We start from the raw sequence: 24,041 nt of genomic DNA on the forward strand, positions 1-24,041 counted from the left end.
ACATGGTTATAACCACAATAAGCAAACCTATGCATATGGTTTGTACAGGCTATGTGGTAATTTTTTATGGAAAACATTTATTATACAAATTTTTTTTGGGGAAAATTGCACCCAGGATCTCAGGAGAGAAAAAATTACACTTAAGGTCCAATACAATTAAAAATATCTTTGAAAGCTTGAGTGCCTTAAATGAAAATACGTTTTAGCAGGAAAAGGTCCATTTTCCCCTCCCAAACCAACTGATCTTTCACAATCTGATTTTTTCTCCCTCCTCTCCCTCTTCATTTCTCTTCCTTCTCTCTCTTCCTCTTCGTCTTTTTTCCTCCTCACGGCATTAGATTGTAGTTCCCCAATTCTTCATTGCGTCCTCCATCTTCTTGATCTATTATCCCTTCTTATGGTGAGCCAACATACAAGAGCTAGATTCTACACATCTCAAGCTTTTGCCTTAACTATTGTCCTTAAACAACTTTTATTGATCATTCTTCTTATATCAATAGCCATTGTTTCCAGATGAGCATTGGTGAGCTCCTAGCATCGAACCTCTAGAACTTAAATTTCCATGTAATTTTTCTCCTAGATTTATTTGTTGTCTTTTAGGGTTTTTTAGGAACTGCAATGAAATTTTTTGGGAAACTTGCTATCACTGATTTGTGAATATCTGAAGTCAAAATTTTGAATTTTGAATTGTGAATAACTGGACCTATACTCGTGAATACTTGGACTTTTAGTTGTAACTTTATGGATTTTGGTAACATGTCAACTTTGAGCTTTTGCTTATTAATATATGGACCTTTACTTGTAAATATTTGATCATGTACTTGTGAATGTTATGACTTTTCCTTGTACATTTCTTAACTTTGCTTATTTGTGTAGAAGTATAAAATGGTTCAAGTGTGATATTTTGTATTGGCTAGTGGAGCATCCAGTAGTAAGTCCAAAGCTCAAAGTGCCCTTGCACTCACAACATGAACCAAAGAAAAGTAAAAATATTAGGAAAAATGACTTCGACATCATATTGTACAGTAACATCACTTGTAATGTAATGTTGTGAGATCAAGATGTGTATAATCTAGTTCTTCTATGTTTGACTCACCACAAGAAGGATGATAGATCAAGAAGATGGAGAATAGAATGGAAGAATTGGGAAACTGTAATGCAATCATGTGAGAAGGAAGAAGAAGATTAAGAGAGAGAGAGAGAGCGAGAGAAGAGAAGGAGAGAAGAAAATATTAGATTGTGAAAGATTGATTGATTTTTTTGGAGGGACAAATGAGTTTTTTACCCGCTAAAACATATTTTCACTTAGAACCTTTGAGCCTTTAGAGACATTTAAATTGTATTGAGCTTTAAGTGCATTTTTTTCTCTCTTGAAGGGCATACGTGCAGTTTTCCCATTTTTTTGGCCAAAAAATTTTACAACATTTATTATTTATTATAACCAAGTAATAATTAATTTTTCATACATCACATTCTTTATGGTTTCTAAATATTGCAACCTGATATTATATTAATAATAATAAAATAATTGATATTGATATAGATGATGCTATAATTTATTTATTTTACGATTTACACTGTATCAAACATATTATAGATATTTTAACATCCCCATGGTTACCATTACAATTTTTCCCCAACCTAAGGTAATCGTTACTTCGAGCAGCAGAGGCGAACCAAATTGAAGCGTATTGACTTAATAAATTTGTAAATAATCCAACCTTTCACGGGAATGCACGTTTAATCGTTTACGTTAAGGTCAGGCTTGAATTTTTTTCCCCTGGATATTTTCATCTCACACTGGCACCAGTTTTGTACCTTTTTCACAATTTCTTGAGTACTATTCTTTAGATGACGTCAACATTTTGTTGGGAACATAATAGAATGGCAGCTTAATTAACAAACCCAGACATGTCATTAGAGTACTGGCTAATTTCTATGAAACCGTTTGTTATTTTACATTTAAATAAAAAACAATTTTTCCATCATCCATATTCTAATAGCAATGAGTTTCTATTGCATTAAAGGCAGAATAATAGAAATCTTTTGCATAAATTTACCAAAAAGCAAATAAGGAGTGATTTTTGATTGAAAAAAGAAATTTTATATTTAAAATTGTAATTTTCCATGGCAAAAAAAATTATAATTTTATATTTATAAATGTAAATGTAATTTCTAACTAAATATCCCAGGCCAAAAATTCTAACCAAATGTCATGAGAAAAGTATCTAGTGCGCCCTGGACCACTACAATGTCCTTTTTGTCTGTTCCAGGTACTTGAAACAGCCTCCGTGCTCGACCCGCGTATAAACTCGCGACTGACCGGGACCTATAAAGCTTCGGAAGCACATAGCACGTTCTGAGATGACTCTCGAGACTCTTTTTTTTCCCCGATTTCTAACCGTTTGGTTCCCATGGTCTTCACTCTCTGGAGATCGAGCCGCGTTCAAACCCTAATTTACCACCGAAACTTCAACTTCGGTCCCCTCCTACTGTCCACTATCTCGATGACAAAATTTATACTTTGATCATCGTTAACTTGCGGATTGATCGGACGATAATCTTATTGAAATCGTTCTGCATACATTTTTGGTCCCGTTCTTCACCATGTTTGAAGCTCACGTAAGAATTCTGTTTAATTTAAAATTTTGAATCACTCTGTCCTTGTGCAATAATTTCTGCGTTGAATTTATCATTTGTCATGCCTCTGGTTTGCATAAATTGTCGTTGTTACCTATTGTTGTTCTTTTGATGTCAACATCTGGATTTTTTTTTTTTGCCAATTGTTCTGATAAACTGGGTACAGCTAGGGTGGACAATGCCTCATTGCCTCTTATTTTTCAGGATTTTCTTTTCCTTGTCAGTTTTTATTGGTTGATAGTTGCCAATTGCCACATAGTTATAGCTGCATTTTGAAGTCTCACCACATCGTTATTTTCTTAATTAATTTTAATGTTATCACTGCTATATGATTATATTAATGATATTTAATTGCTGATGGCCTTTGCTAAAGAGTCACTGAAAGATGATATATTAACTGCACTTTCTCCACAGGTACTGCATTTGTTTCTTCGAAGATATTGGGCGAATATGTGCACGGGCTCTCAACGGAGGCCTTAAGAATAAGTGTCTGGAAGGTTTGTCATATGACAATTCCCATCTTTTTGTCAAAATCTTCATTCTTTCTACTGAATCCAATCATAAATTATTGACAAAAAAGTTTTTTTTCCCCTTGTCGTTCTTTTTCTTCCTTTTTTTTTTTTGGGGGGGGGGGGGTGAGTTCTGGGCTTCCAGCTATCAGTATCTACTAACAGATACTCCCAGATCCATGTAAAATTCCGTAGCTATAAGTCAAACGGCGACTGTTAAATATAGTTTGGGAAAAAAAATTCTCTAATGTGAGGTAGATTGGAAAATACTGAATAGACTGTTTGCTGTGTGGAGAACCGCAAAATTTCCTACCAAAAGTCTTGTAACAGTTTTTTTTTTTTTTTTTTTTAAAGTAGAAACGAGGGTAACGTGCTTCAGAATTGTGCTTTTCTAGTGGCACTGACTGTTGATCCATTCTTTTCTATATTTTTGGAGACTGTCTATTCTCCTTTCGTGTAATTCACTTTCTATTGTATAAAATTCCTTTTTCTTTAGAAAATAATAAATTCTATTTTTCTTTACTTTCTTAATTTTATTTGTATAGAAATGAATAGTTTATTGAAGAGCAGAGAAGAGCGATTGAAAAAGAGCAGAGGTATTCCTCTCAAAACAAGAGAAAAAATTTACAAGCTCATTAGCCCAAAAGGGATTACCTATCTCCTTTTTAATTCACAAAGGAAAACAGCCAAGAAAATTTATTTGCTGAAACCCACAAATAGGCCTGAAAAATAACTCTCCCAAATCAGTTTTGCAGGGGAAAATTTGTTTAAAATGTTAGTGTGTTCTGTTCTAATCTTAGACATCACAAATAACCAGGGCAGGACACTGCCAAAGAATTTTATGTTCTTTCTTGTGACTAAACCCAGATTACATGAAAGTTAAAATAACCTGCAAACCTACTGGACACACGGTCGCTCTGAAAATGTCCAAACAACCTATTGCAAATTTGCTGATCCACTTCACAAAGCAAAAGCAGATGATTGTTTGTTTCTGACTTCTGAAAATGCATCATACAAACATATAGTGAAATGGCTATATTGGGCCTATTAGAGAAGATTTCTTTTCTTTTCTTTTTTGGATAAAAGTTTAGCGGATGGTTTTTAGCCATGTGAAAAGATGTAGAGTAAGATCAAGAGGGCAATCCAAGGAAGTTATCAGATAGCATCTCTTAGTGAATGATATATTTGAAGAGGTTAGTTGTTGATAGAGTTAATGACATTGTACAACCTATGTAACTGATCTCTCTTTGTGTAAGGTTTGCTAGTGCTTTTATCTGGGCTGGTAAAAGGAAATAAGTTGTTTTGAAGGAGAAAGTTGTAAAGCTAGCTAGAGACATGCTAGACATATATTGGACTTTGAACATATGTTCAAAACCTTGACAAAGAACACCAGATTTAGTTCTTGAAATATATAATAAATGGAAGTGCATTTAGTTCTTCTCAAAACACAACAAAAGGAAAATTCATTTGATGCAATTTATACAAACTTGTTTGTTTTAGTAATGACCTAAAATGACCTTGTATTTCTTATGCTCTCTATACACGATGACATAAATGTCAGTGCATTTATTTTTTCTTTTAAATAGAAGGGAATATTTTTTGGTTCATGATAAATTGTTGATGATGCTAACCTCCATAAGTTACCCCCTCTCTATATATAATCACCTCTTATTTATTTTTCGTGTCTGCCTATGCTACACGGCACATAATTGTTTTCTACAAGTTCAGCATATATTTCTCTATTTTACCACCAAGCACGTGATCTCTACAGGTGATGTAGTGCTTAAGGATTTAAAGTTGAAGGCAGAGGCACTAAATGCGCTAAAACTTCCTGTTACTGTCAAAGCTGGCTTTGTGGGCACAATTACACTGAAGGTAGCATTTGCCATTACCTTGCTTTTCTTTTCAGTACACATTTATAAGCTATACATCCTTGTACGTTTTGTTTGAGACAATAAATAACTACATAGTTAATACATACTTACAGTGATGTTAATGTGGCTAACTTATAAGAAGGCCAAAGTACTACTGGCATGTGTATACAGTACACACATGGTTATTTAGTTTTGATGTATTGCTTTTGTAGCATTATCCTGATTTTTTTTCAGCCTACGATCTATATACATGTGTGTCTGTGTTTGTGTATTCTCTTTCATTCTTCAATTCTCTGGATATTTACAACTCTGATGGAGTTTGTGATTTTTGCATCATTCTTCTTTGTCCTGTATAATCTAGGTTCCTTGGAAAAGTTTGGGCAAAGAACCTGTCATTGTTCTAATTGATCGGATCTTTGTTCTTGCTTATCCTGCTCAAGATGGCCGGACTATGAAGGTAGACAAATATTCTATATTCCATTTGATTAACATATATCCTTTCCATTTTTTGAGCTGAACTTGTTTTTTTTTTTTTTACAGAAGGAAGACAGGCAAAAACTTTTTGAAGCCAAGATCCAGCAGATTGAGGTCAGATTGTGTGCTGCTTTTGTCCCGCAACTTGCGTTAAATGTGGAACTTGTTTTAAAACAACTATACATTTGTTCTTGCACTGTAGTGTGAATACTTCGCTTTGAAATAAGCTGTTTGAAGTCTTTGGTCAGATTTGGGTTTGCCCTGAAAATCTTTGTTGATGTGGTATTATTGTAAGGGGGAAAATGAAGATGGAAGAGTTTGTGGCATTGTGCAGTTTGCTGTGTTTCAGTGTATTTTAATTGGAAAGGAGTGCTGAAATTTTTAATAGCGCTTCAGTACCTTAGTTTCTTGTGCTAAAATCCATCTCTCTCATTATGTCTATTTTAGATCTCTTGTGTCTTTGAGAAGGTGGTGGTCTTTGTATAATGTTTTCAGAGGATCTTGGGAGGTAGTGCTCTTTTATGTTTAGCTTTTCTGAATTTGTACTGATCTTCTTTGTTGTGCAACTCTCCTGTTCGGAACTTTTTGTCATTTTAGGGGGATGATTTTGCTTGCTTTTTTCATTTTGCTAGAAATTTTAATGATGGAAAAGCTCATGAACTTGAGGCTTATCCACTTCTTGAGCCCATTCATCTTTCTTCCTTTATAGATACTTGATTTGGTGTTTATTCGTGCATGATTTGTTTGATTAATATCTAACTCATTGTCTATTATTTTTGGATTGTGTTTGGTCTCTGTTTCTTTTCAAATTGCCTTGGAGAACGTATCATCATTTCTCTGTTTTTCCATTCCCATTATTTGTAAATTTTCTTATTTTTAACTCTTTAAATACTACAGGCAGGAGTTAACTTTTTTAAATTTTTGTTGAACTAATTCTTTTTGTTGATACATATTATAAATAACACTGCGGTCTTGAAAAATCAGTTTACTTTCGTAACCTGAATTTTTTGTTCTATTGCTTTTTTACTTTTAATCTAAATTATCTCTTGCAGGAAGCAGAATCAGCTATGCTTGATGCAATATCTAAGTCAAAGCTGGGAAGTGTATGACTACAATACAACCTGGCTATTACTTTTGCAGTTCATTGAGTTGCATTATTTTTTTTTTCCTTTTTTTTTTACAATTATGTTAAGGCAATCTATGCATGTCCTATCATACCTGGTTAGATTATTTTATTTCCTTAGTATCTTACTTTCTTTTTTTCTTTATTTTTTTGTTAGTTGCTTTGATAGGATATCTTATTCTCCTTCCCTGTAATTTTCACTCAGAATTAATTATTTTCTTACTAACAGAAAATTCTTTTGAAAATACATCGCCAAAATGCCTTTTTATTTAGGCCAGTAACCTATCTGAGTCTCTGAGATTTAATTTTCAAGTTGAGAAGTGGAGAAGTGGCTAATTTTTCAAGCTATGCGTAGGCCTGGCCCATGTGACCCAGCAGTTCATATGCGCTCTTATAGAGTCAGTGTTAGATATATGTAACACTACTACCAGAATTTGAAGTGGGGACAGGGGAACTTTTTTGCATGATTGATTTTTTTCCCTCCTCCCCTTTCTCTGTTGTTGTTTTTGTTCTAGCTAGTATACTCCATCCCCTTCTGTTATTTCTTCTTTCCTTAATTTTTTTGCTATATGAAAAACAAAGTTGGACCATGAAGTATTCTTAAATTGATCTTATGCAAATTTTACCTTCTGACTTCCAGTGTCTTGCCATCTGTATTGATTATCTATTGGCACACTTAATTTAATTTCTTCTGCTTATTTTAATGATCTGACTCTTGTTGCCTTGATATAATCATTCCTGGAAATGACATTGTTAACTTCTGTGTTCATCAGAGATGCGTGTGTATTTGTTCTTGCAAAATTGAAAAATGTGACTGACAGCTAATTATATTACAGCCACCTTCTGGAAATTCATGGCTGAGTTCTATAATTGCTACTATTATTGGAAATCTGAAGATATCTATTAGCAATGTTCATATCAGATATGAAGACGCAGTCAGGTTAGTTGATAATTATACTTGAATTCTTTTGTTGATTGAATAACTGTACTCATGTGGTTCATCCTTTTTTTTTAATTCTGATTTTAGATGAGAGGGTCTATCATTTTTCTTGCATGCTTTCATTTTATGTGACCCAGTATTGTTTGCAGCAATCCGGGCCATCCATTTTCCTCTGGTGTTACTTTGGCAAGGCTTGCTGCTGTTACGATGGATGAACATGGGAATGAAACATTTGATACTAGTGGTGCTTTGGATAAATTGCGTAAGGTGAGTGCTTCTTGGCAAAGACATGTTTTCAGTGAAGTTAAACCGATGGCAGTAGTGGCCTCTCCTTTATTTGTTCTCCTTTGGAGGCAACCCAAAAAGCTTTATCTTTCTACGAACTGGTGATTTAGTAAATTTTCAAATCTTTGGAATATTGAAGGGGTGGATTTCTCCCCCCCCTCTAAAGTGGCTGAATTAGTCTCATTCAGTGGCCGTTTGGACCTGCTGTTTGATGAAAGATGCTTCTTATATTTTAAAATACTTGTGTTTTGCCCATTTTCAAAGTAGTTTGTAAATAATAGAAGAGTTTAATTTTCTGCTATGAGAAGGAAGTAGAAAATGGAACTCTTGGTTTTAACCTGATGTAGAGGCAGTCAAAAAAGACTAAAATTACACACAATCATTAATGACAGAATGTATCTTCTATTCTGTGTTTTCCCTCTTCTCTCACTGTAGTCCACTTGTCATCAAATACAAGCACTATATTTTTTAAAAGTTTTTATGGCATATAGACATATTTTGTATATTATTGTGATTTGATTATATATTTTGTTTAAATTTAATTTTTTTTAAGTTAATCATGATACAATAACAATAACAAGCCTTATTTCTTTGGGTGTGGTTGGTTATATGAATTGTATGATGGCATTAGGCTCTATCAACAGTCAAATCTTTGGAAATATTGTTAACTAGAAGATCCCTTTCAATAATTTCATCCAATGTTCTTTTTGGTCTTCCTCTACCTCTCTTCATAGGACTCATAATTGTTTATTTTGCCCTTCTTATGAGTGCCTCCATAGTCTCCAATAGTTAACCATGATAACCATTTAAAATCATTTTTTTCATTAAAACAATATCGATTGTGAAGTTGTTTGCAATCTATGCCCTATTTATTATTTTGACAATAAAATAGCATTTTTTTGGAAATGTTTGTCAAACTCAATGATTTTGATAAAAGGGTTTATCGGATAATTTAAAATCCTGGTTTGTTTCAGATTCCAGTTTATTATCTTTCTCCTTTTCATATTCCATCAGGTGTGGCTCAAAGGTTGTACAAAATCATATGGGGTTGTCTTTTTTCTGAGGCTGCAGATTTGAAAAACAGCACCTTGTGGGTTGGAAAATTTGTTGTTGGCCTAAAAATGGAGGTTAGGGCTGCGGAATTTTGGTAGTTAAGAACTTTACTCTGGGGTGATACACGTGTGATGGAAGAATAGTTAGAGGGTGAGGGAAGTTGTGTAGTAACAGAATAAGTAGTTAGCTGACATGGCACTTCTACGTGGGGTTATTTGCAGGAGCTGATATTGAAGGTGGTTTGTGTGGAATACACTTGCATTTTATTCTTTATTTATTTATTATTTATATTTGCCTGTCTTCTTTTGCTTTCAAGTGTGCAGTTTTAGGGAAAGGAGCATGAAGCTCTATGGTAATGTGTTATTTTGCTGTTTTGCAGCATCTTGGCTAGAAAATTTTTAATGAGAAATTCCTTGCGTTAGATTTTGTTCTTCTTCTTTTTTTAAATGATTTTTTTATGCAGTCTGTTATTGGGTTTGATCAAATAATGTGGGCGTTCTTCTCCAACCAGGCAAACACGAAATCCCATAAGAGGACGGCGCATTGCCACAAAATTGTTTGCCTTATTGTTACGAAACTTTCAAAATTTTTTAAGATGGTTTGGACATGTCAAGAAAAGGCCATTGGAGATGCTAGTGAGGAGGGTGAAACGTATAGTCTCAAGTCCTATGAAGGGCATCCTTAGCTTGTTGTCATTGTGTCGTAACTAAACCTTTAAAATGTGTTTGTATCATCCTATAAGAATTTGACAATGCATCGTGGACTAAAATACTTATTTTGTTTGTCTGGATGTGTATTTATCTTCTGAAATATAGTTACCAATTATTTTCTTTGTTTGGCGTCAATAACCATGTTCTGAATATGGTGGTTTCAGTCATTATCTCAGGCTGACTTTTTTCCTTTTTACAGTCTTTGCAACTTGAGAGGCTAGCTCTTTATCATGATTCTGATCGTCTTCCCTGGCAAATTGATAAGAGATGGGAGGATATGAGTCCACGAGAATGGATTGAGGTTTATTCTTTTCTGCTAATATTAGCATTTTCATTGTTTATGTTTCTAACTTTTCTATCTTAAATCTGAACGTGTTTCCTTTTAATTTTATGTTGCTGATGCTGGACTCCAATTCTCTTTTTCATCTGTTCTTTCATATTTGTTGTTTACTAGATTTTTGAAGATGGCATAAATGAAACATCTGCTGACAATAGATTAGCGTCTAAGTGGGCTATGAACCGGACATACTTGGTGTCCCCGATCAATGCAAACCTACAGTATCATCGTCTTGGAAATCAAGAAAGAAACAATCCAGAAATTCCATTTGAGAAAGTCTCCCTTGTCCTCAGTGATGTCTCTCTTACTGTTACAGAGGTATTTTTATTGTTCAAATTTTTGTTTGCATAGTATTTCAATGTCTTGGAAGAAAGAAGATATTTGATCCTTGGAATTAGTATTAATAATGATTTGAAGGAGCGAAAAAGCAGGGAAAAAAGGAAAAATGAAGAAAAGGAGATAACATAGTTAATTTTCTTTTAAAGTTGCACATCTTCCAGATTTAGTTAGTTCTTATTTTCCTTATTATTATGTTAGTAGTGTGTATGGCTTTGTTCTATTTTTCTGCTCTTTATTTTAGGAATATTTCAGAATTAGTTAGTTTGTATTTTCCAGTGTTTTCTTTACCTTTTTGATGAGACCTGATGTACCTATAATGATCAAAAGATTTATTTGTACCTTATGATCAAGAGCCTTTGTTGGATAATAGAGTGGAATCAATTCAAAACCTATCTTCCACATTTTTTCTAGTATTTATCTTTTCTCATTTGTGATTTCGTGTGAAATTCACCGAATATATATCTATATATTTGATACAGCAAGAGGGTTTGAACCCTTGGACCTTTACCACATCCCATCCTAGTTGTGGGTTTCTTAGCTTCATCTGAAGACTTTCACGCTATCCTCTTATGAGGCTTTGTGAGGAGCATAGGGCACAATATTTATTTTTTCCTAAAAAACATACGTCATTAGGGAAAAAATAGGTTGTCTGTTGATGGAAACTTTTGCTGTTTCCTGCACTTACTGCTCGTTCAAGATTCTTAAAAAATAATAATACAGTGGTGCATCAGATCATTCCATCAATGGGCTCAATCACTTCCTTGATTCTAGCGCTGATCTATTTTGTTTCTTAGAAGTCTAATCTCCCTAGATGAAGCAAGATATCTCTCTTTCCTATGTTTCAGATGTTTGAGTGAAAAGCATCTTCTGCTCAAGTCCTTAATAAATGCCATCATCAGAGGGAGGTCTTGAAAATAGGAATTTCTGTAAATCTGTTTTAAAATACGACAACAACAACAGCGGTAAGAAGTAGCCTTGTCCCACTAGGTAGGGTTGGCTACATGGATTGTACAACACCATTATGTTCTATCATTTACCAAGCTTTTATGAATGTTAATTAAGAGGTCTTAGTCAACAACTTCCATAAGTGTTTTTTTTGGCCTTGGATGCGAAGAAATGAGTTGGACTGGTAGGAATTAGAGAGGGATAAGGGAAAAAATGAGAGAAGAACATAACGGTAGCTAGAAGCAGGAGGAATGAGAGGGATTAAGAAGAGATTGAGAGGACTTGAGGAACTTGAGAGGAATTGAGGAACGAAGGAATTCTTTTCATTTATCGCTGAGATTAAAAAACTACAACTCTAATGCCATAATATATATATATATATGTGTGTGTGCACTCACACTTTCCCAACGGCTAATCACACAGCAACTGTCAACTGTCATTTAAATCTAAAACTAACTAACATTTTATAAAACTATAACAGCCTTCCACTCTTAACAATTTCATCCATTCTACTCTCCTCACTAGTGCTTCTCACGGTTTTTTGGTACATGTTTAAACTACCCCAAACAATTTCCTACCATTTTCCCTCAATAGGTGTAATGCCCACTTTTTCTCGTATGTTTTCATTTTGAATTTTATCTTTACATATATGCTTGTACATCCATATTAATACTCTCATTTCTGCTACTCCAACTTTTTGTTCTTGTTGTCTCGTTAAAGCTTAACATTCATTGTCATATAACATAGCTGGTCTTATAATAGTTCGATAAAACTTTCCTTTAAGTTTATTAGGTACCTTACGATCGCAAATAACTCTTTTAGTTTTTCTCCAATTAAACCTCTAGCTTGTATCTTATGTGCAAGATCCTCATCAATTTTCTCATTATGTTGAATAATAGCACCCTTAAGGTGTATTAAGGATGAAGAGGGAAGAATTTTAGTTACAGATGATGAAATTAAAAATAGATGGGAGACTTATTTTTCTAAACTTTTCAATGATGGAGAGGATTCATCTAGTAACTTGGAGGATTTAGTAACTGGTGAAGGAGAACAAAATTTGTCATTCTATCGAAAAATACGTGATAAGGAGGTAAAGGAAGCTCTTAAGAAAATGGCAAATGGTAGAGCGAACGGACCTGATTGTATATCTATCGAAGCGTGGAAATGTTTAGGTGAAGAAGGGGTGAGATGGTTAACTAAGTTATTTAATGTGATTTTACGGTCCAAGAAAATGCCTGATGAGTGGAGGAGAAGTACATTAATTCCTATTTATAAAAATAAAGGAGATATTCAGAATTGTACTAACTATAGAGGGATTAAACTCATGAGCCACACAATGAAATTGTGGGAGAGAGTAATTGAGCACAGGTTGAGATTGGAGACAAGTATTTCTGAGAATCAATTTGGTTTTATGCCAGGTAGATCAACTACAGAGGCGATTTATCTATTAAGGGGATTAATGGAAAAGTATCGTTGTAAAGATAAAGATCTACACATGGTTTTTATTGATTTGGAAAAAGCTTATGACCGTATACCAAGAGAAGTGCTTTGGAAAGCGTTGGAAAAAAAGGGAGTACGGATTGCTTATATTAAAGCCATACAAGATATGTATGAGGGGGTAAAAACTAGTATAAGAACGCCTAGTGGTCAAACAAAGGATTTTCCTATAAAGATTGGGCTACATCAGGGATCATCTCTGAGTCCTTATTTGTTCAACTTGATTTTAAATGTTTTGACGGAACATATTCAAGAGGAAATCCCGAAATGTATGCTCTTCGCGGATGATATAGTTCTTATAGCAGAGACAAGAGAAGAGGTTAATTGCAAACTTGAGTTATGGAGGAGGACATTGGAGTTGAAAGGTTTTCGTCTGAGTAGAAGTAAGACGGAATATTTATATTGTAAATTTGATAAAGGACTATTCGAAAATAATTTGGAAGTGAAATTGGGAGATCAAATTATACCTCAAGTGGAAAAGTTTAGATATTTGGGAGCCATTATCCAAAATGATGGCGAAATTAGTGGAGATATTTCACATAGAATTCAAGCTGGATGGTTTAATTGGAGAAAAGCTAAAGGAGTTATTTGTGACCGTAAGGTGCCTAATAAACTTAAAGGAAAGTTTTATCGTACTGCTATCAGACCGGCAATGTTATATAGTAGTGAATGCTGGGCTCTAACGGGACAGCAAGAGCATAAAGTTGGAGTAGCAGAGATGAGAATGTTACGATGGATGTGCGGACATACACGTAAAGATAAAATTCGAAATGAGCACATACGTGAAAAAGTGAGGGTGGCAGCTATTGAGGAAAAAATTGGTAGAAAATCGGTTGAGATGGTTTGGGCATGTACAAAGAAGACCAAGGGAGGCACCAGTGAGAAGAGTGGAACATATAACTTTGAGTCCGATTAAGAGAGGTAGAGGAAGGCCTAAGAGAACACTCTTGGAAGTTGTTGAACGTGATCTCTTAATTAATAATATTTCTAAAAGCTTAATAAATGATAGAGCACAATGGCGTCTTGCAATCCATGTAGCCGACCCCACCTAGTGGGATAAAGGCTTGTTGTTGTTGTTGTTGTTGTTGTTGAATAATAGCACCCAAATATCTAAATTTTTTCACTTGAAGTATAATCTGATCTCTCAATTTCATTTTCAAATTACTACTGACTGATCTTTTATCAAAATTACAATGCAGATATTCTATCTTACTGTTGACTGTTTTACTACTGACTGTTTTAAAATACTAAATTCTAAATTTTTTATTACTTTATGTTCCCCCCTTTTTATCCTTTTAGTATTTTGATTTATCCTTCTCTGATAAAATAACCTAAATTTCTGATTGATTGGATATGTTTTTAATTGCCATGTGCCACTCCATTATGATGCAGCTTTATGACTTATTCCAGGTTAAACTGATTTTCCAAACGCCCAACCACAATGATTTTCACGCGAGGAAAATGTATTATATCTTTAGATTAAGAATGTTCATGAGGCACTGCTATTTACCACGGAAACTGTCCTGGGGTTGCCTTTCTGTAGCACTCGTCATGATTTTCAAGGAATTATCTTGTTTGATTTGCTGCTTGAGAGAGTGTAGAGCTACTATGTTTAATGTTCTTTTTACGGAGATTATCTTATTTCCCTTCTCCTTTGCATTGCTTTCTATCTAATAAAATTTATTCTCTTTGTCCATAAAAATATATTGTTTTTCCATTTTGACTCGACAAAAATTTATGAAATTAGGACCATTTTTTGGCTTCTAGTATTTTTAGAGAAAGAAAGTTTCATTGTTCCCCTTAAGGTGATGCTTCCTGTGTTATCAAGCAGATTGTTCATATTGAATTCTGCTGGAAAGATGTTGGTGATCTTGTCCCCTCCGTGAAATACTCTGTTTGTTTTTCCTTCTGAATTTACAGGCTCAATATCATGATTGGATTAAGCTCTTGGAAGCTGTTTCAAGATACAAGACATATTTGGAAGTTTCCCATTTAAGGCCTTCAATTCCAGTTTCAGAGTCCCCCAAATTATGGTGGAAATATGCTGCTCAAGCTGGGCTACTGCAGAAGAGGATGTGGTAATGTTGACAGTGTCATCTATTTTTTTAAGGCAGTTTTCATTATATGCAAGAAAGTGTTAATGAAATCAGTTTGTTCTTTCAATTTAATTCTTGGTGTGGATGCTGACTCTGCATGTGCTGTACTAAATCAGTTATCGCTTGTCATGGGATCAAATTCGGGATCTTTGTCTGCGTCGTCGGCAATACATTCAATTGTATATGGCTTCTCTTCAACATTCATCACATGTTAATCATTCAGAAATAAGAGAAATAGAAAAAGATCTCGATCCAAAAGTAATCCTTTTGTGGAGGTGTGTATATAGTTTCCTGTTTATTGGGTTGTAATTACAGAAATCAGTAATGATTGTTCTGAGTAATATATGCTTTTTGATTCCATGCTTTGGTATGATTCTTTTTCCACCATTGAAACATTAGTTCATTTTGCACTAAACCGAAAGTGAGAAGAGTTTCATGTTTAGATAATTAACTTACGTGTGCATCTGAGGTTTTAGCTCTGCACTTTGTTGATGTTCTGAATTTCCTTTTTGATCAACGTTTGAGGATGTATATTTCATGATTGCTATACTTCTGTGGTTGATGCTTTTGCTTGGTTGTCTAACTGTTATTGATTTATAAGCAATCTATTGGGAAGCTAGTTCCAAATAAGTCTTCCAATTGGCTAGCAACTAGCAGGAGGCCCAGAGAAGCAGATAGGCTTGACGCTCTGTTTTTTTCCTTTAGTACTCTCACCTTGATTTGTAAGGGGTTAATTGACTTGGAGAAACAGCAGTTGTGATGTAATTTGCCTTGTTTGTTTTGAAATTTTATGGGTAACCATTTCATTCAATATATATAAAGGCAATCTTTTAAAGGTAAGTTTATGATCAATAGGTAAGAGTCATGTATAATTTACTATAATTAGTGCGTGTCTTGTATGTTGCATGGAGCCTAAGAAATGAGTTGTACTCTTCATGGTTCTTGAAGAGTGCATATTCTTAGAAATTTTATTATTATATGTAGATATAGATGTTTAGATATTGAAGAGAATCATAAGATGAAACAAGATTGTTTTGGATTAGCTGAAATTTCATCTGGGAGGAGAATTTTAAGGGGTAGAAGGCGTGATATTCTCCTAAGGGTTAAAACGATAGCTGAAAACTGTGCAAGTCTTAAATCAATATGCATCAATATGGGTTTCCCATAAAGAGTTGCAATCCAGTTAAAGCTGTAAGATACTAGAATGATTAGCTCATAATTATTTCTGGAAGGCTGTTCTTGACAGATATCCAGAGGAGTTGGAAGCTGATTTTACATTTGATTAATGTTTTCCAAGGTTAATTTCTAGTCTGTTTTTTCTCATGATCAAGTAGCAGAATATTCTTACCCTTTTAGTACTCCATTTTTATTTTCTTCCATTAATAAATGTTCATTTATAACAGAAAAATGATAATCAGTGTGCCAATTTTGCTTGTTATGTTTGTTTAGGTTACTAGCTCATGCCAAAGTTGAATCTGTGAAATCAAAGGTAGCAGCTCAACGTAGAATGGTCAAAAAAAGTTGGTTTTCATTCAGATGGTATGAGCAACACCTTTTTCTCTCTCAAGAGGTTAACTTATTGTTTTTATTTGTTATTCTTCTTTTATAACAATTTCCTTTTTCGGGAAACAATGCCTTGTGGTCTCACTGAAGTTTCCCCCCTTGATATATTTGTAATTCTACATTTGGATTTCTTTGACAAAACTTCCTTGGGGCCTCACTGAAGTTTGTTCCCTTAATAAATATTTGGATTTCTTCTTTTTCCATGGAAAAATGCCTTGGTGCCTCTCTGAAGTTTTCCCCCTTTGTACAGGCGTGCTGACACAGAAAAAGCCTTGTTTGATGATGCCTCTGAGGCACTGCAGTTTTCAGAGCAAGGATTGACAAAAGAGGAGTGGGAGGCAATCAATAAGTTACTAAGTTACCAGCCTGATGAGGACTTGGCACTTACTTCAAGAGACACACAGAACATGATAAAGCTTGTGGTAACGATATCTATTGGTCAGGCTGCAGCCAGGATTATTAGCGTGAATCAGATGGAAATCATGTGCGGTCGATTTGAGCAACTTCATGTGTCAACCAAGTTTAAGCATCGCAGTGTCTACTGTGATCTTTTACTGAAATTTTATGGTTTATCTGCTCCTGAAGGTTCCCTTGCTCAGGTCTACTTTTATCTGATGCCATGAAAATAAACTTAGTGGCATGTATTTTTAGTTGTTGACACTACAGAAGCACACAAAACTATTGCATGGAGCTGAATTATTTATGTTTCACTTTTTAAAAGAAAAAATTTCTTTTGCTCTTTGATTTGCTGATATAACAAACATATAGAACTAGTTCTATCTCCTTTAGTTCTGGACCAAGCATTTTTACCATGGGTTTTGGTTATCTTTTTTCTTGTTCACTATTATTCTTTCTTTCTTGGCCCAATGCACTAGTTAGCCATGTGATATTTGCTTAATAATTATTTTATTTTTTAATATTTTATTGTTTGGTAGCTTACACTTCTTGGTAATTTGATGTTCAGAGTGTCTGTAGTGAGCAGAAGGTGAATGCATTAGCTGCTAGTTTTGTGCACTTGCCAGTTGGGGAGAACATCGACTGGAGGCTATCAGCTACAATTTCTCCTTGCCATGTTACGGTATTTTCTCAATCTTTAGAATGTTGAAATGATAGTGGGAACATGAATTTCTTGCATTTTTAGTCTGCTTCTATGCCTCTTCCATTTGTTCTTTTGTCACTTTTAAGTTCATGAACAACATGAGCTAAGTTTTATCATATCCTTATGCAATAATGATATGAGAAGAAATTGAATCCCAGAAGAGAATGGAGAAAGTAATTCAAGGGCGGGTATAGTGGAAGGCTGGTGCACTAAAGAGGAAATTTACTTGTCATGGATGTGATCTACTGGAGGGGGAAGGGGAAGCGGTTATAAACGTGATGACTCTAAGCCTAACTTACTCATCACATGCTACGTGAGGGGGGTGAGATGGAAAGTAGGTAGGAATACCATTGGTATGGGTAAGGCTTGGATTGGGTAGGGTGAGGCTAGGAAATTTGAATGTGGTTTGCAAGAGCCTTTAGCTGCTCAAAAGCCTTGTTTGTTCAACCCTTGTAGCAATCATCTTAGCTTGCAAATTCTGTCTATTTTCACTGATCTTTGCAGGAATTCTAGCTTGTTTACATACTAGACTTTTCGAGGTTCCTTCGATTCAGTACCAAGGCTGTATGATTATGAGGGTATGGGGAAAAATGTTGAAGTTAAAACCTTGGAGAGAGTATCTGCAAAGATGAAGGAAGAAATGAAATCGATTAAGGTGGTGATGACGGAGATACATGATAAAATAATCAAGTGAAGATTTCACTTGCATAGCAAATTGAGAAGACAGAAGGTATAGATTCAAAGGCACTTTTGGATGAGTTGAGGATGGAGAAGGAGGTACTTAGAAGCAAAATAGGTATAGGAGAAATCCACAAGGAGATTATTGTTTGATGTCTACACCATCTAAAATTTATCTTGAACCACTATGTGATGCCTTTGAGAACTAACCATGAGAGGATATGAAATAATAAGTTCGTACATTTTTTGAACCCATCAAAGCCAATTTAGGAGGCAAATTGAGAGCCTGGTTGAAAATAATCCTGTTATAAGAGCTAGTGTCAAATACCAAAAAAGCTAGGATGGGAAAGTGGGAGTGTTGTTTTCATTGGGAGACGTTCTACATGTGCAAATGGCAACTATGTTGCAAAAGAGGAAGTTGATGGCGTTGGCAAAAATATGGGGAAAAGATAGATCTTTGTTTGAATCAGGGGAATTAAGTGGAGAAGAGAGCTCAAAGCTAATTTTGGACTACTTATCTATTAGGCCTTCTTAGAGAAAAGTTGGTATTCCATTCGTGTAGAGGTTGCAAGAAGGAAACGGACGTACATTAGCATAAGGAGGGAAGAAGTCAAGGTAATAGGAATCTCAGGGCTTGTTTGATGTTGTTCCCAATTCTCATTTCTAAAAACTATTTATAAATCAATTTTAAAGTTGTTTTTCAAAACAAAACAAAAATATGTTTGATTGTTTTAATTTGAAAGCAATTTTAGAGTATAAAAAATTCATTTAAAACATTTTTTTTTTGAAAACATGTCTTTCGCCATCAATCACCACTTTTCACTGTCATTATCAGTTGTTATCACCTCCTATCGCTCTGCTATCATTGCCATTGACCATTGTCAACCACCAGCACTAGCCACCTCTTATCACTGCCATTACCGAATGCTGCCATAGGCAAATGGAGGTAGTCGGCAGTGATTGATGATGATCAGTGGTGACCATGGTGGCCGATGGTACTTACTCAGTGGTGGCCAAAGGTTGTTAGCTGGCAGCAACTGGTGATAATAGGTGGCAGCCAATATTGATGGTTGATGGTGGTGGCCAATTGTGGTTACTGATGGGGACAAGTGATGTCTGGCTGTGGTGGTGGGCAATGATGGGCAGTGGTAATAGGCGCTAGGGAGTAATGACAGTAGCTTCTAATGGCTGATTGTAGTGTGTTTCTTAAAACAGAAAAAGGGAATAGAAACAACTCTAAGGTGTTTCCTTTTTTTTCTAGTTTTAGAAACAAAAAAAAATGATAAGTTTTGGAAACAGTTAAAAGCAAAATACCTACTCAAACAAGTTTTTTTTTTTAATAATGAAAACTTTTTTTTAAATAGAAATAAATCAAACCCTTAGATTTTAGTTTTTGCCAATGGTTGCTGGAAGTAAATGTTGATGACAAGGAGAACAAATTCTTCCAAGCAACATATCCAACCAGAGTAAAAATTATGCTTTGGATTCCATTGTCATCAGCTGTTTACATAAGAAATGACCCTGGTTTAGGCATGTGCTCATGATGTGGGAGAGAGCAAGCATGTGCTCATGATGTGCGTTTTTTCCCCCACCAACGAACCTTGAATGGTAGGTAAAAAATGAGGTGAGAGAGAGCAAGCACCTTTTAGTGTTTTTGAATCTACTAGCTGAGCTGTATTTGTAGAATTCATTGATGAGATATTCAGGCCTGCAAGGAAAGATGATGGCAATGAGCTATCTTCTTCGAGAGTGGTTGTCAGTTGTCACCCAGTTGAATTTTCACTTGCATATGCTGCTTACTCTTCTCTGTGAGGTGGTTCATACTATTTTTAGGTTTCTACCTGCACTACTGGCCTGTGGCTATAGTTTCTCATAGGTTTGAGGTACTTGAAGCATGTGACAGACATTGTGGAGTACTTGGAGATGGAAGCATAAAAAAATAGCATGTGAATTTGGTCTCTTAGAAATTGTGGAGCACTAATCAAAGACAATGCTCTGGCTGCAGATGGGGTTCTTTTGCATTAGGCATCAAAGGGGACAACAGAGGGTACCTTTGTTTTAGGAATGATGGAAATTGTTGTTTGGCTTTCTTGACACAGTCTTATCTTCATTGTTGCTGATATGCAGCATTTTTTTTGGTTGCATTGCAGTTTTGGAATTGCTGAAACCTTTTGAACTTGTTATCTTATGCATGGGATATTATCTTTAGATGGCCCTGCATTTGGTACAGTCAATATTGGCATGTTGTGGTGGCTACTTGAAGATGGAGGGAGAAAAAATAGGATGTGAATCTTGTCTCATAGAAATTGTGGAGCACTAAGCGAAGGCAATGTTCTGGTTGCAGATAGGGTTCTTTTGCATTAGGCAATTACATCATTAAGGTGCCATCAATATTGATCACATCATATATGATTAATGATGTGATCAGGTCAAATTTCAATCTTTGGTGGAAGCAAAACCCTAGAAGAGAGGCGCAGCAAAAATTAACACTTCTCCTCAAGTAGGTGAATAGATGTTAACTATTCTTGGCTTGACTTCAAGTTCTACAGAATGTATGCAAGTTAGAGCCTTAGTGTGTGTTTTGTTTTTAGTTTGTCAGAAGTCCATTTGTTGAAAGTCTATTTGGCTAAAATCAATTACTATAACAAAATTTGTATTTGGATATATTTTTTCAAAAGTTATTTTGCTAAACTGAAAATTGTTTGGATGATATATAATGAAAAGTACTGTTAAATGTATAATTACTGAAAAAGAAATCAATTTTGTTGGAAAAGTATATAAACTATGTAAAATTTGATATGCTGAATTATAAAAGTAAAAAGCATATAAATAACGTAAAACTTGATATGCTGAACAAAAAAATTTATAAATAGTTGTATATAATTAAAAAAAAAATTAACATGAGTAATTCTTCAGTTTATGTTAGGTGTACAAGTTTAATGGCATAAATATTTTTCCTTTTTCGTATAAAAAGCCTTAAATAACAAGAATTTTAAATTCTTAGCTGAAGAAAATTGATTATATTAAGCATTGTGGAAAAGATTGGACTACATCAGGGATCATCTCTGAGTCCTTATTTGTTCAACTTGATCTTAAATGTTTTGACGGAACATATTCAAGGGGAAATTCTGAAATGTATGCTCTTCGCGGATGATATAGTTCTTATAGCAGAGATAAGAGAAGAGGTTAATTGCAAACTTGAGTTATGGAGGAGGACATTGGAGTCGAAAGGTTTTCGTCTGAGTAGAAGTAAGACGGAATATTATATTGTGAATTTGGTAAAGGACTATTCGACAATAATTTGGAAGTGAAATTGGGAGATTAAATTATACCTCAAGTGGAAAAGTTTAGATATTTGGGAGCCATTATTAAAAATGATGGCGAAATCAGTGGAGATATTTCACATAGAATTCAAGCTGGGTGGTTTAATTGGAGAAAAGCTAAAGGAGTTATTGCGACCGTAAGGTGCCTAATAAACTTAAAGGAAAGTTTTATTGCACTGCTATCAGACCGGCAATGTTATATAGTAGTGAATGCTGGGCTCTAACGGGACAGTAAGAGTATAAAGTTGGAGTAGCAGAGATAAAAATGTTATGATGGATGTGCGGACATACATGTAAAAATAAAATTCGAAATGAGCACGTACGTGAAAAAGTGAGGGTGGCACCTATTGAGGAAAAAATGGTAGAAAATCGGTTGAAATGGTTTGGGCATGTACAAAGAAGACCAAGGGAGGCACCAGTGAGAAGAGTGGAACATATAACTTTGAGTCCGATTAAGAGAGGTAGAGGAAGGCCTAAGAGAACACTCTTGGAAGTTGTTGAACGCGATCTCTTAATTAATAATATTCCTAAAAGTTTGATAAATGATAGAGCACAATGGCGTCTTGCAATCCATGTAGCCGACCCCACCTAGTGGGATAAAGGCTTGTTGTTGTTGTTGTTGTAAGCATTGTGGATAGCATGATACTAAAACTTGAATATATAAAGTGCTCATTATCTTGTATGATGTTCTGTGACTTCTTCTTAAATATTTGATCAACTGTGGGACCTATTTATTTGAAATTTTGTGAGATACTGGATGACCCTATTTTGATTTTAAATGCAAAAAAAAAAAAAAAAAAATCTAAAGTGCAAATATATGGAGAGGCTCATGAACACACAAGAAGGAATCCGGCTGATGTGTTTAGAGGGGTAATGTAGGGTAATTTAATTTTTTAACTTTCTCATTTGATGCCTCAGCGCTACTCTCAAATGTAAAAGCTGGTGAAAGTAATGTTGGGGAAATGGACTTTTTAGCTGTTTCAAATGGACTTGGGGAATGTACTTTTAAAGGGTGTTTGAAATCCAAGCAACATTGGGTAGAATTGGCATCCACAAAAGTCCTTTCAAATGTGAGAATGCTAAAACCAAATGGACCCTTAGCAAGTAAGGCTAATTTGACCACTGTCAGTCTTTTCTTCGATAATGTGATGACAAATCTTAGTGTGTTATTCGACCATGCTGAATGGGGTTCTTCGCTGTTTTAAGTGCTGCATAGTATTGTAAAATCTTTGCATTGGCAATAACTTATGCCCCTTAGACACTGGCTAATCAATTATTTAATTTAGAAGCTTCTTATTTTTTCATGATTGTTACAAGAAGAATGATTCTTTTATGGCAGGTATTGATGGAAAGCATTGATCGTTTCCTAGAGTTTGTTAGGAGGAGCAATGCTGTCAGTCCCACAGTTGCATTGGAGACAGCTACTGCTCTGCAGGTATTGGTTTCTTTGCATTTGATTTTTGGATAAATTACAGTTTTCATTCTGACTTTTCTTTGTTTATCTGATCATTTTTACCCAAAACATGTACCCTTGATGTAGACGGGGGAGTCTTCGGATGTAATTGGTTACATATCTTGTGGAAATCTTTGAATATTGAGAATGAGATGATATTGCTTTAAATTAAGTTTTCAATATTATATGCTACGTTGATATTTATATTCTTTTGGTGATTGGAGAGGGCTTGTGTAATATTTCTCCTTGGCAATGGTAGAACAGAATACCATTTTAGTGTTTAACCTTTCTGTGCTAATACTTTAAATGTTGAATGCAATGGCAGATGAAGTTTGAGAAAGTAACTCGTCGAGCACAGGAGCAATTTCAAATCGTTTTAGAGAACAAAGAAGGTTGTCATTTTTCTTTTTGGGAATGTCTATCACGTTAGATTTTTTTGTCAGATTGTGTTATGCTGTTTTGAAACTTCCTTCCTCTATAACTGCGGAGAATATTATAATGGTTCTCACTTGGTATAGTAACGTTAATGTAGAACCAATTTGAATCCATGTCACATCTATTCTGTTGATTTAATCTCTGGAGCTATACCATTTGCTAGTTGTTGGGTGAAATTTACCATGTTTTAAGTAACCTTCATTGGAATCCTGAGGTATTTTGAGTAGTCATTGACAAGTGAATTACATATATAGATTAAAGTTTAAAGGTTTTGTTACTTGAAAAGACTGCAGTGTACTCTTGAAGAGTGGTCTATTTGTTGGTTCGAACAATTTTGTTAGAGCACCATGGAATTTGCAACCAATCATTTCTACTTTAGAGCATAGTGCTCTATGTTGTGTTGGGTTTAGGATTTTGCTGATGGAGTTTAGTGGATTATGACAATTTTTTTACTCTGAAGTGTCACTGTCTTTCTTTAGTTGTTCAGAGGTTTGCTGGTCTATGATGTCCTATCCTGTTAATGAATTTTGGTTTGTTGAATAGAGGCATGCCTGCTGTGCGATTTCTTTTCTCTTTTTTTTTCCCTCCTTTTTGGTTTTTGAGTAGATACAAAAACTGTATCCTTTCTTTAAGTTGGAGTCTGAAGAAGTCTCAAAAACACTTGAGAA

The 24,041-nt window shown here is 34.8% G+C and overlaps 1 protein-coding gene across 1 annotated transcript in view; it reads left to right on the forward strand.

Annotated features, from left to right (window-relative positions):
• The first annotated feature begins 2,305 nt into the window (after window positions 1-2,305).
• The window catches only part of LOC129309216 (uncharacterized), a 79,965-nt gene continuing 58,229 nt past the window's right edge, over window positions 2,306-24,041 (forward strand). Inside the window, 18 exon segments of the mRNA XM_054950651.1 lie at window positions 2,306-2,622; window positions 3,055-3,079; window positions 3,082-3,137; window positions 4,905-5,024; window positions 5,385-5,480; window positions 5,564-5,611; window positions 6,550-6,600; window positions 7,457-7,560; window positions 7,710-7,827; window positions 9,808-9,909; window positions 10,063-10,263; window positions 14,647-14,804; window positions 14,939-15,097; window positions 16,272-16,361; window positions 16,636-16,984; window positions 17,350-17,463; window positions 22,825-22,920; window positions 23,264-23,328. Coding sequence (XP_054806626.1) covers window positions 2,608-2,622; window positions 3,055-3,079; window positions 3,082-3,137; window positions 4,905-5,024; window positions 5,385-5,480; window positions 5,564-5,611; window positions 6,550-6,600; window positions 7,457-7,560; window positions 7,710-7,827; window positions 9,808-9,909; window positions 10,063-10,263; window positions 14,647-14,804; window positions 14,939-15,097; window positions 16,272-16,361; window positions 16,636-16,984; window positions 17,350-17,463; window positions 22,825-22,920; window positions 23,264-23,328 — 1,967 coding nt within the window. The 5' untranslated portion in view covers window positions 2,306-2,607.

This window comes from Prosopis cineraria, unplaced genomic scaffold, assembly GCF_029017545.1.
Source record: "Prosopis cineraria cultivar Desert tree isolate PC_DT_omini unplaced genomic scaffold, ASM2901754v1 PC4, whole genome shotgun sequence".
Classification (NCBI taxonomy): domain Eukaryota; kingdom Viridiplantae; phylum Streptophyta; class Magnoliopsida; order Fabales; family Fabaceae; genus Prosopis; species Prosopis cineraria.